Source organism: Aegilops tauschii, chromosome 3, assembly GCF_002575655.3.
Source record: "Aegilops tauschii subsp. strangulata cultivar AL8/78 chromosome 3, Aet v6.0, whole genome shotgun sequence".
Taxonomy (NCBI): Eukaryota; Viridiplantae; Streptophyta; class Magnoliopsida; order Poales; family Poaceae; genus Aegilops; species Aegilops tauschii.
In genome coordinates, this window is record NC_053037.3 from 452,831,210 (window position 1) to 452,848,156 (window position 16,947).

A 16,947-nucleotide genomic window follows, 5' to 3' on the forward strand; every position below is an offset into this window, starting at 1 on the left:
TTAACAACATATACTCATCAAAAATTCTGTAGTGCTCCCACTCACTTCTTTGGAATTACAAGTTTCTCATAAACTTTGTATAAAACCCAAAATCTTTGATCATCTCATCAAAGCGTACATTCCATCTCCGAGATGCTTACTCCAGTCCTTAGAAGGATTGCTAGAGCTTTGCATACTTGTTAGCATCTTTCAGGATTGACAAAACCTTCTGGTTGTATCACATACAACCTTTCCTCAAGAAAATCGTCGAGGAAACAATGTTTTTGCATCCTATCTGCAAGATTTCATAAATAATGCAGTAACTGCTAATATAATTCCAACAGACTCTTAGCATCGCTACGAGTGAGAAAGTCTCATCGCAGTCAACTCCTTGAACTTGTCGGAAAACATCTTAACGACAAGTCGAGCTTTCTTAATGGTGACACTTACCATCATTGTTTGTCTTCCTTTTAAAATCCATCTGCACCCAACAGCCTTACGACCATCAAGTAGTTCTTCCAAAGTCTATACTTTGCTTTTATACATGGATCCTCTCTCGGATTTTATGGCCTCGAGCCATTCGTCGGAATCCGGGCCCACCATCGCTTCTCCATAGCTCGTAGGTTCATTGTTGTCTAGCAACATGACTTCCAAGACAGGATTACGTACCACTCTGAAGTAGAACGCATCCTTGTCGACCTACGAGGTTTGGTAGTGACTTGATCCGAAGTTTCATGATCACTATCATAAGCTTCCACTTCAATTGGTGTAGGTGCCACAGGAACAACTTCCTGTGCCCTGCTGCACACTAGTTGAAGTGACGGTTTAATAACCTCATCAAGTCTCCACCATCCTCCCACTCAATTCTTTCGAGAGAGGACCCGATTCTAGAAATAATCCCTTTTGCTTCCGGATCTGAGACAGGAGGTATACCCAACAGTTTTTGAGTGTCCTATGAAAATGCATTTATCCGCTTTGGGTTCGAGCTTATCAGCCTGAAACTTTTTCACATAAGTGTCGCAGCCCCAAACTTTTAAGAAACGACAGCTTAGGTTTCTCTAAACCATAGTTCATACGGTGTCGTCTCAACGGAATTGTGTGGTGCCCTATTTAAAGTGAATGCGGTTGTCTCTAATGCCTAGCCCATAAGCGATAGTGGTAATTCGATAAGAGACATCATGGTATGCACCATATCCAATAGGGTGCAGTTATGATGTTCGGACACACCATCACACTATGGTGTTCCAGGCAGTATTAGTTGTGAAACAATTTCCACAATGTCTTAATTGTGTGCCAAACTCGTAACTCAGATATTCATCTCTATGATCATATCACAGACATTTTATCCTCTTGTCACGACGATCTTCAACTTCACTCTGAAATTACTTGAACCTTTCAATAATTCAGACTTGTGTTTCATCAAGTAAATATACTCACCATCTACTCAAATCATCTGTGAAGTAAGAACATAACGATATCCACTGCATGCCTCAGCACTCATTGGACTGCGCACATCAAAATGTATTACTTCCAACAAGTTGCTTTCTTGTTCCATCTTACTGAAAACGAGGCCTTTCAGTCATCTTGCCCATGTGTTATGATTTGCATGTCTCAAGTGATTCAAAATCAAGTGAGTCCAAACGATCCATCTATATGGAGTTTCTTCATGCATATATACCAATAGACATGGTTCGCATGTCTCAATCTTTTCAAAAACGAGTGAGTCCAAAGATCCATGAACATGGAGCTTCTTCATGCGTTTTATACCAATATGACTCAAATGGCAGTGCCACAAGTATGTGGTACTATCATTACTATCTTATATCTTTTGGCATGAACATGTGTATCACTACGATCGAGATTCAATAAACCATTCATTTTAGGTGTAAGACCATTGAAGGTATTATTCAAATAAACAGAGTAACCATTATTCTCCTTAAATGAATAACCGTATTGCGATAAACATAATCCAATCATGTCTATGCTCAACGCAAATACCAAATAACAATTATTTAGGTTTAACACCAATCCCGATGGTAGAGGGAGCGTGCGATGTTTGATCACATCAACTTTGGAAACACTTCCAACACATATCGTCATCTCACCTTTAGCTAGTTTCCGTAGCCTTTTATTTCGAGTTACTAACACTTAGCAACCGAACCGGTATTTATTACCCTGGTGCTACTAGGAGTACTAGTAAAGTACACATTAATATAACGTATATCCAAATACTTCTATCGACCTTGCCAGCCTTCTCATCTACCAAGTATCTAAGGTAGTTCTGCTTCAGTGACCGTTCCCCTCATTACAGAAGCACTTAGTCTCGGGTTTGGGTTCAACCTTGGGTTTCTTCACTAGAGCAGCAACTGATTTGCCGTTTCATGAAGTATCCCTTCTTTCCCTTGCCCTTCTTGAAACTAGTGGTTTTACTAACCGTCAACAATTGATGCTCCTACTTGATTTCTACTTTCGCGGTGTCAAACATCGCGAATTGCTCAAGGATCATCATGTCTATCCCTGATATGTTATAGTTCATCACGAAGCTCTAATAGCTTGGTGGCAGTGACTGTGGAGAACCATCACTATCTCATCTGGAAGATTAACTCCCACTCGATTCAAGCGATTGTAGTACTCATACAATCTGAGCACATGCTCAACGATTGAGCTTTTCTCCCTTAGTTTGCAGGCTTAAGAAACTTGTCAGAGGTCTCATACCTCTTGACGTGGGCACTAGTCTGAAATCCCAATTTCAGTCTTTGGAACATCTCATATGTTCTGCGACATTTCAAAAACGTCTTTGGCGCCTCAATTCTAAACCGTTAGCATTACGCACTGAACTATCACGTAGTCATCAAAACGTGTATGTCAGATGTTCTCAACATCCACAGACGACGCTCGAGGTTCACACACCGAGCGGTGCATTAAGGACATAAGCCTTCTGCGCAGCAATGAGGATAATCCTCGGTTTACGGACCCGGTCCGCATAATTTCTACTATCAACTTTCAACTAAATTTTCTCTAGGAACATATCTTAAACAGTAGAACCAAAGCGTAAGCTACGACATAATTTGCAAAGACCTTTTGACTATGTTCATGATAATTAAGTTCATCTGATTATTTAATGAACTCCCACTTAGATAGACATCCCTCTAGTCATCTAAGTGATACATGATCCGAGTCAACTAGGCTGTGTCCGATCATCACGTGAGACGGACTAGTCATCATCGGTGAACATCTTCATGTTGATCATATCTACTATACGACTCATGTTCGACCTTTCAGTCTCTTGTGTTCCGAGGCCATGTCTGTACATGCTAGGCTCCTCAAGTCAACCTAAGTGTTTTGCATGTGTAAATCTTGCTTACACCCGTTGTATGCGCATTTTAGAATCTATCACACCCGATCATCACGTGGTGCTTCGAAACAACGAACCTTCGCAGCGGTGCACAGTTAGGGGGAACACATCTCTTGAAATTTTAGTGAGGGATCATCTTATTTATGCTACCGTCGTTCTAAGAAAATAAGATGTAAACATGAAAAACATCACATGCAAATCATAAAGTGACATGATATGGCCAATATCATCTTGCACCTTTTGATCTCCATCTTCGAGGCGCGGCATGATCACCTTCGTCACCGGCATGACACCATGATCTCCATCATCGTGTCTTCATGAAGTTGTCTCGCCAACTATTACTTCTACTACTATGGCTAACGATTAGCAATAAAGTAAAGTAATTACATGGCGTTTTTCATTGACACGCAGGTCATACAATAAATTAAGACAACTCCTATGGCTCCTGCCAGTTGTCATACTCATCGACATGCAAGTCGTGATTCCTATTACAAGAACATGATCAATCTCATACATCACATATATATAATTCATCACATCCTTTTGGCCATATCACATCACATAGCATACCCTGCAAAAACAAGTTAGACGTCCTCTAATTGTTGTTGCATGTTTTACGTGGCTGCTATGGGTTTCTAGCAAGAACGTTTCTTACCTATGCAAAAGCCACAACGGTGATATGCCAATTGCTATTTACCCTTCATAAGGACCCTCTTCATCGAATCCGATCCGACTAAAGTGGGAGAGACAGACACCCGCTATCCACCTTATGCATCAAGTGCATGTCAGTCGGTGGAACCTGTCTCACGTAAGTGTACGTGTAAGGTCGGTCCAGGCCGCTTCATCCCACAATGCCGCCGAATCAAGATAAGACTAGTAACGGCAAGCAAATTGAACAAATCATCGCCCACAACTACATTGTGTTCTACTCGTGCATAGAATCTACGCATAGACCTAGCTCATGATGCCACTGTTGGGGAACGTAGCAATAATTCAAAATTTTCCTATGTGTCACCAAGATCAATCTAGGAGATGCTAGCAACGAGAGAGAGGGAGTGCATCTTGATACCCTTGAAGATCGCTAAGCGGAAGCCTTACAAGAACGCGGATGATGGAGTCGTACTCGCAGCGATTCAAATCGCGGAAGATCCGATCTAGCGCCGAACGGACGGCGCCTCTGCGTTCAACACACGTACAGCCCGGGGAAGTCTCCTCCTTCTTGATCCAGCAAGGGGAGAGGAGAAGTTGAGGGAGAACTCCAGCAGCACGACGGCATGGTGGCGATGGAGCTCGTGGTTCTCCGGCAGAGCTTCGCTAAGCACTACAGAGGAGGAGGAGGAGTTGGAGGAGGAGAGGGCTGCGCCAGGCAAGGGGTGCGGCTGCCCTCTCTCTCCCTCACTATATATAGGGGGAGGGGGGTGGAGGAGGCGCCCTAGGGTTCCCTAGGGGAGGGGCGGCGGCCACAGGGGAAACCCTAGATGGGTTTGGGCGCCCCCACCCCTAGGAAACTTGCCCCCCACGCCGGGAGGGATGGCTGCCCTAGGGGAGGCGCCCCCACCTCTCCAAGTTACGTGAGAGGGGTTGGGAGGGGTGCACAGCCCCTTAGTGGGCTGGTGTGCCCCCTCCCCTTGGCCCATAAGGCCCCCCAACGCTTGCCGGGGCCTCCGAAACACCTTTCGGTCACGCTGGTCGTCACCCGGTACTCCCAGAACAATTCCGGACTCCAATACCCTTCGTCCAATATATCGATCTTCACCTCCGGACCATTTCGGAGTTCCTCGTCATGTCCAGGATATCATCCGGGACTCCGAACAACCTTCGGTAACCACATACTATTTCCCATAACAACTCTAGCGTCACCGAACCTTAAGTGTGTAGACCCTACGGGTTCGGGAACCATGTAGACATGACCGAGACGTTCTCCGGCCAATAACCAACAGCGGGATCTGGATACCCATGTTGGCTCCCACATGTTCCACGATGATCTCATCGGATGAACCACGATGTCGGGGATTCAATCAATCCCGTATACAATTCCCTTTGTCCATCGGTATGTTACTTGCCCGAGATTCGATCGTCGGTATCCCAATACCTCGTTCAATCTCATTACCGGCAAGTCTCTTCACTCGTTCCGTAATGCATGATCCCGTGGCTAACTCCTTAGTCACATTGAGCTCATTATGATGATGCATTACCGAGTGGGCCCAGAGATACCTCTTCGTCATACGGAGTGACAAATCCCAGTCTCGATTCGTGCCAACCCAACAGACACTTTCGGAGATACCTGTAGTGCACCTTTATAGCCACCCAGTTACGTTGTGACGTTTGGTACACCCAAAGCATTCCTACGGTATCCGGGAGTTGCACAATCTCATGGTCTAAGGAAATGATACTTGACATTAGAAAAGCTCTTAGCAAACGAACTACACGATCTTGTGCTATGCTTAGGATTGGGTCTTGTCCATCACATCATTCTCCTAATGATGTGATCCCGTTATCAATGACATCAAATGTCCATGGTCAGGAAACCATAACCATCTATTGATCAACGAGCTAGTCAACTAGAGGCTTACTAGGGACATGTTGTGGTCTATGTATTCACACATGTATTACGGTTTCCAGTTAATACAATTATAGCATGAACAATAGACAATTATCATGAACAAGGAAATATAATAATAACCATTTTATTATTGCCTCTAGGGCATATTTCCAACAGGTGGCGCCGGATAAGAAGTTTCGGTAGGGCCGAGTTTGACTTTTGGTTTGGGACATATGTGGATATGAGAAAGTGGTTGAGGATTTTGGAGCATATCACTAAGCATTTTGAGCAAGAACCTCATTAAGCAACACCTCATCCCCTTTTAATAGTATTGTCTTTTCCTATGGACTCAATGTGATCTTGGATCACTAAAAGTAAAATGTAGACTAGGGGAAGGGGGCGACGCCCCCCTTTCCTTCCCTTCCCCCTCTTCCTTCCTTCATCCTCTCTCCCTCTTGGTGGATTCCTACTAGGACTTGGAGTCCTAGTAGGATTCCCCTCTTGGGGGCGTGCCCTAGGGCCCGGCCGGCCTCCCCCTTGCTCCTTTATATACGGGGGCAGGGGGGCACCCTAGGACACACAAGTTGACAGTTGTGTTAGCCGTGTGCGGTGCCCCCTCCACAGATATCCACCTCGGTCATATCGTTGTAGTGCTTAGGCGAAGCCCTGCATCGGTAACTTCATCATCACCGTCATCACGTCGTGGTGCTGACGAAACTCTCCCTCGACCTCAGCTGGATCTAGAGTTCGTGGGACGTCGCCGAGCTGAACGTGTGCAGATCGCGGAGGTGCCGTACCTTCGGTGCTAGGATCGGTCGGATCGTGAAGACGTACGACTACATCAACCACGTTGTCATAATGCTTCCGCTTTCGGTCTACGAGGGTACGTAGACAACACTCTCCCCTCTCGTTGCTATGCATCACCTAGATAGATCTTGCGTGATCGTAGGAATTTTTTTGAAATTACCACGTTCCCCAACAGATGCAGTACACTAGAGATAATTATTCCCCTCGGTTAAGAACCAAGGTTATCAATCCAGTAGGAGAACCACGCGAAAACCTCGTTAACAACACCTACACAGAAGAGAGCAAATACTTGCACTCAACGCGATCAAGGGGTTGTCAATTCCCTCGGAGGTTATTTGCAAGGATCAAATGTCCTAGTGATAGATAAATAAAATAAAATAACGGTAAATCAAGTGCAGTAAGGTATTTTTAGATTTTATATGTTTTAAAAGTAAACCCGGGGGTCATAGTTTTCACTAGAGACTTCTCTCTCGAACAAAAAGCATATGTGCGTAAACAAATTATTGTTGGGCAGTTGATAGAAAATCACATAGTTATGACGATATTCAAGGTAATGATCATGTATATAGCCATCACGTCCAAAATAAGTAGGCCGACTCCTGCCTGCATCTACTACTATTACTCCACCCATCGACCGCTATCCAGCATCATCTAGAGTATTAAGTTCATAAAAAACAGAGTAACGCCTTAAGCGAGATGACATAATGTAGACAAAGTAAATCCAACCAATATGAATAAACCCCGTCGTTTTTTCTTTAATGGCAACAATACAAATATGTGTCTTGTCCCTTACTGACACTGGGATATAGAGCACCGCAAGATTGAACTCATTACAAAGCATATCTCATATTGCAAGATAAATCAATCTAGTTGGCCAAACCAAACGAATAGTTCGGAGAGAAATACAAAGTTATAATAATCATGCATAAAAGAATTCAGAGAAGACTCAATTAATATTCATGGATAATATGATCATAAACCCACAATTCATCGGATCCCAACAAACACACCGCGAAAAAAGATTACATCGAATAGATTTCCAAAAACATCAAAGAGAACATTGTATTGAAGGTCAAAGAGAGAGAAGAAGCCATCTAGCTACTAGCTATGGACCCGTAGGTTCGTGGCAAACTACTCACACATCATCGGAAGGGCGGCAAGGTTGATGTAGAAGCCCTCTGTGATCGATTCTCTCTCCGGAAAAGGCATCCAGATGGGATCGCGGAAGAACAGAAACTTGCGGCGGCGGGAACAGTATTTTGGGTGGCTCTCTGTCGGTTTCTCAATTTTAGAAAATTTATAGAGGTGGAATTAGGTCAGATGGAGCCACAAGGGCCCACAAGGCATCAGGGCATGCCTACCCCCTCGGCGCACCATGTTGCCTTGTTGTCTCCTCGTTTTCCTTCTAGTCTCCTCCCGAAACTTCCAGGGTCTCTCTTGTCCAAAAAATCAAAAAAAAATTGTATCGTTTGGACTTCATTTGGTACTGATTTCTTGGAAAACCAAAAACAGACAAAAAACAGCAACCGGCACTTGGCACTAGGTTAATAGGTTAGTCCCAAAAAAGATATATAATTGCATATACAACATCTAAGATTGATATTATAATAGCATGGAACAATAAAAAATTATAGATACATTGTAGACGTATCAATTAGAAAGATATTACTTTCGAAAACTTTGGTACCTATACATGTTATAGACGAGTGTCTCCGCCCGACGCTCCGGGGTTAGCATTTTTAGTTGGTAATATTAGAGTCGACCAAGGCGGCCGGCAACCAACAACGTCATGGCGGACTGGTGCATAGACGGGGGTCACAACAACGACGCAGACTGGGGGGAGAGGGAGGAAATGGGGCAGCTAGGGTTTATCCTTATCACCTGGCTTAAATAGTCAGGTTTATCCCCTCAGGCTGCGTGCTAGAGAGGCGACATTAATACAGATCGGTGACCTCTCAGCGGACCGATGGGTATCCTCGTGGGTCCTATCAGTCAGTCTGACGTGGCAGGTGCATCTAGACGTCCTCATAGACGCCTTACATATGGCCTGAATATGAGGGGTGCTAGATGATCTGGACGTTGGGGCTAGGTTTAAGGGGTCCGGTTGGGTGCTAGTTTTAGGACACCTTTATATACGATCATAATGATCTATCACATGTGATTGTCTATGCAATATTATGTTTATTAATTGATTATAATTCGTTAGATAAAACTATATAATATTATTTTCCATGTAGGAGCTCGGGATATTATAAAGAATCTGTCATCATCCATGATATGTCTAATCAAATGTGACATGTGTATATACACTGACAATGATTGATTGTAATTTGTCTGGGCACAATTATTGTGGTCTATCAGCACAATTTTCTTAGCATTACTTACACAGATTTTATCATTTGTGATCCAGTACTACTAATGAGATCAGGTGAGTCCATTAAACTAACAATCGACGTCAAAGGGCACCAAGTTGCTAGGGTTTTTTATGCCTCCCATTGACGCCGTCGTATTTCTGCCTCATCTTCTACGGCCTTAGAGCCGTAAAGGCGCGGTGGATCTTGATCCTTATTGGATGTTTTTCTAGTTTTGTTAGGGCTTGTGTCATGCTCAGGGAGGCGAGGCGGTGGTGCCTCTCTAAAGATGCAATAAAGTTCTCCCCGCCTAGCCCTCATACCGGCGATGCTTCTAGCGTCGTCAGATGGCATGGGAAGTATTGTCTCCGGTGGATCTCACGGGATTCGGTCGACGCTTGTCTTGAGTGGATCCATGTGGATGCGGCCTTTGTGTCTATAGGTTGGATCCTTTCGATCTATGCATCTCTTAATCGACAGTGGTTGCTGCTCTGATACGCTGGTTCTGTAGGACCTTAACACGACGACTTCCCGACTATCTACTACAATAAGGTTTGCCCAGCTAAGGTGAGAGAGGGGCGATGACGGAGACGCATTCGTTTGCTCCAATGCTTTTGGTCATCGCTAGGTGGATTACACACGTTCTTTATACTACCTTGAATGAATAGATCAAAAGTTTTTCTTAAAAGAAATCAAATGATAACGTTTTTCGATGGCAGTTCCAGTCAAGTAAAGACGATAATTTCGATGACACACAACAAGTTTTTGTCAAAAATAAACCGACGCACAAAAGTTGCCACGCTTGTCAACTAAAATTGTCATCCTCGCGTATCTAAACCTGCCATCGAAAAAGTTTAAAATTGCCATGTGCTCATACCTGACGTGTGACACTTATCAGGGTTAAAAAAAAAACTGACGCCGCAACGATCGTATGGCAACAGTGTGTCGGTGCGTCTGAGCGTGCTCGTTCATTTCATTCATTCGGCCGTACCCGAAGCCCCATTTACGCATCATCAATCAACTCAACTAAACAAGGGAGGGACAACAGCCAGGTGCATCTGCATTTGAAAAAGAGGATCGCATCAGACCGTTGCTTAGCACGGGGGCACACTCCGCCCGTTTTATTCCATTCCACGAAAATCAAATCCACGCCACCACGCCCCCGACTCGATAAAAACAAGCAAGCAAAGGTTCCGTTAAGCCTTTCCTAATCCTAAGCCGAAAAGGAAAAGGGGTTTCCGAACCCGTCGGCTCGCAGCCAGCCAGCCAGCCAGCCACTAATCCCCAACGCCTTTTCCTCGCTCCGCCTCCCCCATCCCCCTCTCCCCTCTAGAAGACTCATCGCCGCGGCCGCCATTCCCGTCCGCCTCCTCCTCCTCCCCTCCAGTAAACCCTAGCCGCCGAACCCCCAGCCCCCCGAGCTAGCGCCCGAATCCGCCGCCCGCCGCGGCCCCGCTCGACCCAGGGCCGGCCCGCCGTGGGCTCTCCGTTTCCGCCGATTTTTTTCTTCTGGGCTAACATTTTCTCCGGGGGGATTTCCGACTTTAATCCGGTGGAGATATGGGGAGCCGGAGGGAGGAGGAGAGGAACGAGAAGATCATCCGCGGCCTCATGAAGCTGCCGCCCAACCGCAAGTGCATCAACTGCAACAGTGTGGTACTGGCCTCCTCCTCCTCCTCCTCCACTTGTTTATCGCGCCGCCGTTAAGCTGATTGACGCGTCTGTCCCGTTTCGCTTCGCGGATCGTTGACCCCGAGACTGTGAGTGAGGTTCGGTGATTTAGCTCGGATTTACGGAATTCGCTGCCTCTGCTGCGGATTATTTGTTCGCTCCTGTGTGTTTAAGCTGCAGCTGTCGAGTTGGGGATGATAAGGATTGCACTGTTACCTACCTGTATCATTTTGCTTTAGATGGTTAGATGCTTGGTTGATCGATAGAGTAATTAACTTGATGGGTTGCATAAACTGTTAATTTTGTTGCCGTTGGAGTAATCTAGGATTGCTGGTTTGGTCTGTTAATTCAGAACTCTTTTCGGTCTGCCAAGATCCTCGTCACTTCTGTGCGCAGTTGCCGTTCATTGTTTGCTAGTGAAATTGCTTAGTTGGCTAAAAGTGCTGGTAGTTTGGTGCTTTTAATGTCAGTAGAAGCAATTTGTGTTGCTCTTGCGTATTTTTCAGGTTGTAGATTTCCTTACTATTTTTGTAACGATGGTCGCTTAGTTGACTGAAAGGTGTCTACATTGCTTAACTTTTGTTGAATCCTACCTTTGTAATCTTGCGTTAAATGTAGTGAGGTCACTGTATTTACTCAACTCTCTGAATGATGCTAGATGCTGTTATATTGACATTTCTTTGAACCACACAACTAATGTTTATTTTGGTGTAGGGGCCACAATACGTATGCACCAATTTCTGGACCTTTACATGCTTGTCATGTAGTGGGATACAGTGAGTATCTTAGAACTTTGGGGATTTTTTTTGTCGCTTCAGTTCTTCCTTTTAGTCTTTGGCCTTATATCTCATGTTTAGTTTTAGTAATATGCCAAATTCTCTTCTGGAGAAATTTGTGATGTGGTATTTGATACTACCTTGTTCGCAAATAGACTACTTCCTAGAAAGTGTGCAATCAAACTCTTCTAACTTTGATGACTAATATATACAAAATTATATAGATTGGTAAGTTGAAAATATTATCATTAGATTTGTCGTGAACAATACTTTCATGATATAATTTTTGTACAAAAATTAATGGTCATAGATGCATATTGGAGACCATTTCTTTACAGAGGGAGTATTTATGAACGGAGCATACTTTATGATACAAAGGAGTAGATGCTCTTTGTTGTCATGAAATAGTTAACAATCCAATATCACAATGTCTCACACTATTCCACTCTAATCTTACTGCATATGCGCATATGGAATTTTCCATATAAAACTCTAGGGCATGAGGTCATTTCATGATTATCATGAGATGGTCTCTAGATTAGCTAATTTCTCAAACTGAACATCCCACTAGTCTCCTGAGATAGCCACATGTAGCCACTTTGCCATTTGCTGAAATAGATGATGAAGTTATGCTGTCTTGTTAAGCTATCCCCAGTTACTGCATTTTCCTGTCGTGCCCTTAATAGTAATGTTTATTCTGTGTTTGATATAACAGCCGTGAGTTCACTCACCGTGTTAAATCAGTGTCAATGTCTAAATTCACTACCCAAGAAGTGCGGGCTCTTGAACAGGGTGGTAACCAGGTAACTGTGCTTAGAACTGTTCTACCGTTCCCATCTCGAGTTACTTGTTCAACTTTATGACTTACATCGGAGTTGGTAACTAACCGCAGCGAGCACGTGATATCTACCTAAAAGATTGGGATTGGCAGCGAATGAGATTGCCTGACAACAGGTGAGTTTGTTTCATTCTTAAGTTCCTTTTAGTCACGTCCTGCATTCTGTGCTATGAAAAACTGCTACATTTCCTCTTATGCTACCAAGTAACTTTCTGTTTCAGCAAACCAGATAGGATAAGGGAATTTATCAGAACTGTTTATGTAGACAAGAAGTATGCTGGTGCGAAGTCCACCGACAAACCAGCCACTGATAGTGAGGTAATGAGTTAGTAAAATCTAACGAGTGATGGTCTTTAATTCTGGATATCTAAGTGCCGAATTTCCCCTCATCTAACAGTTGAACATTTCTAACACTGTTCATGCTGCAATCCTTCTCATTATTAGCCACACATATGTGCTAACTATACATTCTAATTTTTCAACAGAGTGTAAAGGGCAATGAAAGTGAAACAAGAAGACCTGACTCCTATCATTCATACTCGCAAAGCCCACCTTATGATTTTCAGTATGAGGATAGACGATATGGTAAGCAAGTTAACACGCTTGCTCGGAGGCCTTCGGATAGGGCACTCTTTGATGGGAAACTCGGCAGCCTATTGTACAGTCCGGGTCGTTCCAGGGATCAGATGCATGAAGATCGATTTGCTAATGAGAGTCACGGATCAAGATTTTCTGACTTTTCAGCCTCAAGCACCAGTGACTTTAGAAACGATGTGCTTTCTCCTAGCTCTCAGGATACAGGGTACAGCAGCCCTTCTGTTCACCATTCAAGAAATGTATCAGCTGAAAATCCTCAATCCCAAAGACATCCAAATGCAGTTTCACAAATAGAATCTAATGGAGGTCGTCGTTCACAGGTTATTGATCCTCCCATCTCCATCTCCACTTTGCAGTAAAGTTACCTATTCACTTGTGCAATTCTTGAAGTAGATTGGGTAAGACATAAAATATATCTTCTTCATATGTGCAGCGAACAGCTTCTTCTGGAAGTTTTGGATCGTTTGATGGTAGCTCACCATCTAATAAATCAGTTGATTCAGGTGTCCTACCTGATGCACCTACAGAAAGGCCAGTGCCCTCTGCTGCAAACCGTCAGAGTGGGGCATCTTCTGTAGCTCATTCTACACAACCGTATGCCTTGCAGCAGAGTGCGAATTCTTCAGCCAGCCAAATTGCCCCCCAAGAATCTCTGCGGCATTTGCCTGTTTCAGCCCAACCACAACCACAACCAACGGCTTTCACTAATCAAGACCTCTTTGACATGTCAACATTGCCGCAACCCGTTGTTTATGCACCACCAATAGATTTGTTTGCCGGCTTTAATCAACAGACTGCATCAGTTCCTAATGGTCATTCTGATGTTGTTAAAGAAGCTGTGCATAATGCTGTGGTTCAGAAGGTTGTCACGACTTCATCGTCTGTATCAGCAGAAGCAGTCCCCACATCTCATCCTGTGCACCAAGATCTCTTCAGTCTGTCAATAGCGCAGGACCCAGCAACTTCCTCTTCCCCTCCGTCAGTGGATCTGTTTGCTGGCTTTGACCAACAGCTGCCACCTACGTCTAGTGTTCATCATATTACACCAGCAGCTCCATTGCCTGCTAATGAAGGGTGGGCATTCTTCGACACACCTCAATATGGTTCATCAACTTCTGTTTCAAATGTGCAAGCTCAGGTGCCTGCTGCATTGCCAAGTGTCGTTGCCAAAGCAATTGATCAATCAACATTGCCAAATTCACCACCAAGTGCCATCATGTCACAAACATCTCCGCCTACTATGGACCAGTGGAGTTTAAATGCTGAAGAGGTGAAGATCCCTGTCTCCAAGGAAAACTCCCAGGTACTTCAGCATTCGGTATATAAAGCTGTGAAGCTTGCTGCAGCTTTACTTTTATTGAGCTAAATATGAATTTTGATTTCCTTGGTTGCTTCCTAGGACTGGAATGCCTTTGGTGAATCCACTGGGAACATGCCTAATAATGTGTTTGCATTCAATGATATGCCTCAAGTAGCACCTCATCAATTTGCCATACCCAGTGTTCCATACATGGAATCCAGAACTTCACAGGTGTGTGTAACTGGCGTTTTGATCACTTTAAAAAGCTGAAAAAAAACATATTTCTTTATTTCTCAAAGAAGGCTGGACTGAACAGTTTGAACCATTCTTTTAGGACTTGGCTAGGGGTGAGCCTGAAAGGTCAACTCCTGGGGATATATTCCCTGGCTTCAATGTCTCTCCTGGTGTCCTGGCCGAGCCATCATTTCCTGCACCACTTCAACCCCAACTGGTATGTGTTATCCATGATTGAAGGTTCTTTCCTCATGTTTCCTGACATTGGTCCCATATGATTGTAAGCTACTCCCTCTTATATTATGGGACGGAGGGAGTAGCTTACATGGATATATACGTGGGATGGTTTGACATATGATACTGTATGTATTTTGTACTTGGCTAAAATAGAAGTTCAATTAAGGTGATACTAGGCCTTACAGTTCTTTAGCTCTGACTGTGTGTGTATCGAGGCATTACATGCCTTCTTGTGCTTTTACATGCATGGATTTGTGGCTGCTTTCATGTCTGTATACATATTGCTGGTGTAGGGAAGACTTGTAATGCTGTATTTGCTTCTCTCTTATTTTATTTTATTTGCCTGCCAGGCTGTCATGGGGCTACTGGACAACCTGAGCCATTTTACCCCAGTAGTCTCTTAAGTACTCCATCGTACCTGTTTATCTCTTTTAACTGATCTTTTGAATCTGGTTTCAGGGCATGGTGTCTCAGGCTGGAAAATCAACAAATCCGTTTGACATGGCATTTGAGTCTGATGTCGAAGCCAACGACATGGTGTGTAACTGTACTGCTATTTTCTGGTTTGCACTTAGAACTATTATAACATGGACTACTAATTGTTCCTTTTGTTTGTAAACATACTGTAAGATGTGCTTTAGAATAAGCTGTTGCTAACTCGGTGTAAGATGTGCTTTAGAATAAGCTGTTGCTACCTCACACATGATATCCTTTTACATTCTTCTCTTAATGGCCGCTATCTCAGAATGCAGTTGTTTCCGTGCTGCCAAAACCCTGTCATACGTGTTCTTATTTATGATCTTTTTTATTCCTCTTTTCAGTTTATGGATTTGACCTCACTACAAGCAACACTGCCGGATCCTCATCTTCCCGCAGAATACTCCGGCAACTTAGCAGAGCCATGGATGTCTCAGAATTCTACCGTGGCATATATTCCTTCTGCATCTCAGGGTAATCCGCCTCTTCACGCCAAATTGATCGTCAAGCAGAAGTACACAAGTACATGAACACACGAACTCTCATTGTTAATGTACACTATTTGATTATTTGTTGAATTCAGGAGGGTTGTCATACATCCCGGGGCAAGTACAAGACTCCCATATGCTGTAAGCTCCCCCTAAACCTGTTCTTATAGTTTGTAATAGACCTTATGTTTTACATGATACCCTGTAACAGGAACTCAGCACAGCAAGGACAGTTTCCACCAAGAAATCCATTTGATGAATGAGAGTTGCTGGTGAGGAATGGCGCTGATGATGAACAGATGAGGAGAGCCAATTTGCACCGCTCGGAACCCAAAAGGGCCATCGGGTGTACTATATGCTTGAAACCAGAAACAACACAGTAGATATCTTTCGATTTCACTGTCTCACTCAGCTCTCCTGTATATGCTAGAAAGGAATGTGCAGAATTCTATATGGCCGGTGCGCTGGAGTCTTTTCACCTGAAGCAAAGCTGCTGTGTCCTTCAGCTCTGTTGTATATTGTCGTGTGGCGGTTTTGTGAAAACCATTTGTTTGCTTTCATTTTCCATAGTCTGTCATTTGCCCGTGGTTTGGGTCTGTGTTCTATTTGAATCAAAATAGGATATTATTGACTCATTTTCAGAAAAAGGGGGATCATTCGCATTCTCCGGCCCTTCATGATCTTTATCTTTAAGCAAAAGTACGGTGGCTCGTTCGTCAACTGACTGAATTGTTGTGAGATCTTACTTGAATTGGTGCTAGCTTGCCTTATTCATCACATCTCCCTCATTAATGCATTTATACATGTTAATTGTATGGATACTATTAAAACGGAGTTATTGCCTTGTTCATTTCATCTCCCTGCCTCTGTTCATCCTTCTTCCGCCGTCACGCCCTCATCTTTCTTTACCCCGGCAGCATTTTTGCTGCAAGGTCAGGAACAAGCATCCACTCCCTATAATTTTCCCCTTGAAAGACTGCATCATTTTTTAAAGGAAAAAAAACACAGGTGTTGTGATACTTGATTATAATATAACTGAAATTGAAAATATCATTTTTGTTTTGTGAAAAGAACTCGGACCTATTATAAAAGTTCATTGAAAGTATAAAGCACCCTAAATATATATAAAAAATCACATCGAGAGCCCTCTGTTGCCACTCTTATACCAGCCGCCCTGACATTGTTGATAACAGCCGGGAAGTCATTGTACACGTGCCCCAACTCCCTAAGGACCAGTGTCGTGGGTTGTAGTCGCTATTGTTGAACCCTTGAATCGATCCGAAGAACCTAACACT

General features: G+C 43.8%; 1 protein-coding gene across 1 annotated transcript; it reads left to right on the forward strand.

Moving 5' to 3' along the window:
- The first annotated feature begins 10,249 nt into the window (after positions 1-10,249).
- LOC109778959 (probable ADP-ribosylation factor GTPase-activating protein AGD14) lies at positions 10,250-16,372 on the forward strand. The gene is made up of 13 exons (XM_073510831.1): positions 10,250-10,690; positions 11,420-11,481; positions 12,197-12,284; positions 12,374-12,435; positions 12,541-12,637; positions 12,805-13,236; positions 13,350-14,219; positions 14,316-14,447; positions 14,551-14,667; positions 15,147-15,224; positions 15,509-15,638; positions 15,748-15,793; positions 15,864-16,372. The coding sequence occupies exons 1-13, from the start codon at positions 10,595-10,597 to the stop codon at positions 15,913-15,915; spliced, it is 2,262 nt and encodes a 753-aa protein (XP_073366932.1). The 5' UTR covers positions 10,250-10,594; the 3' UTR covers positions 15,916-16,372.
- The last annotated feature ends 575 nt before the right edge of the window (positions 16,373-16,947 follow it).

Coding starts and splice junctions, on each gene's coding strand:
- LOC109778959 (XM_073510831.1), top strand. CDS start 10,595: ATGGGGAGCCGGAGGGAGGAGGAGAGGAACGAGAAGATCATCCGCGGC. Junction 12,285..12,373: donor TTGAACAGGGTGGTAACCAG/GTAACTGTGCTT, acceptor AACTAACCGCAG/CGAGCACGTGATATCTACCT. Junction 14,448..14,550: donor TGGAATCCAGAACTTCACAG/GTGTGTGTAACT, acceptor CCATTCTTTTAG/GACTTGGCTAGGGGTGAGCC.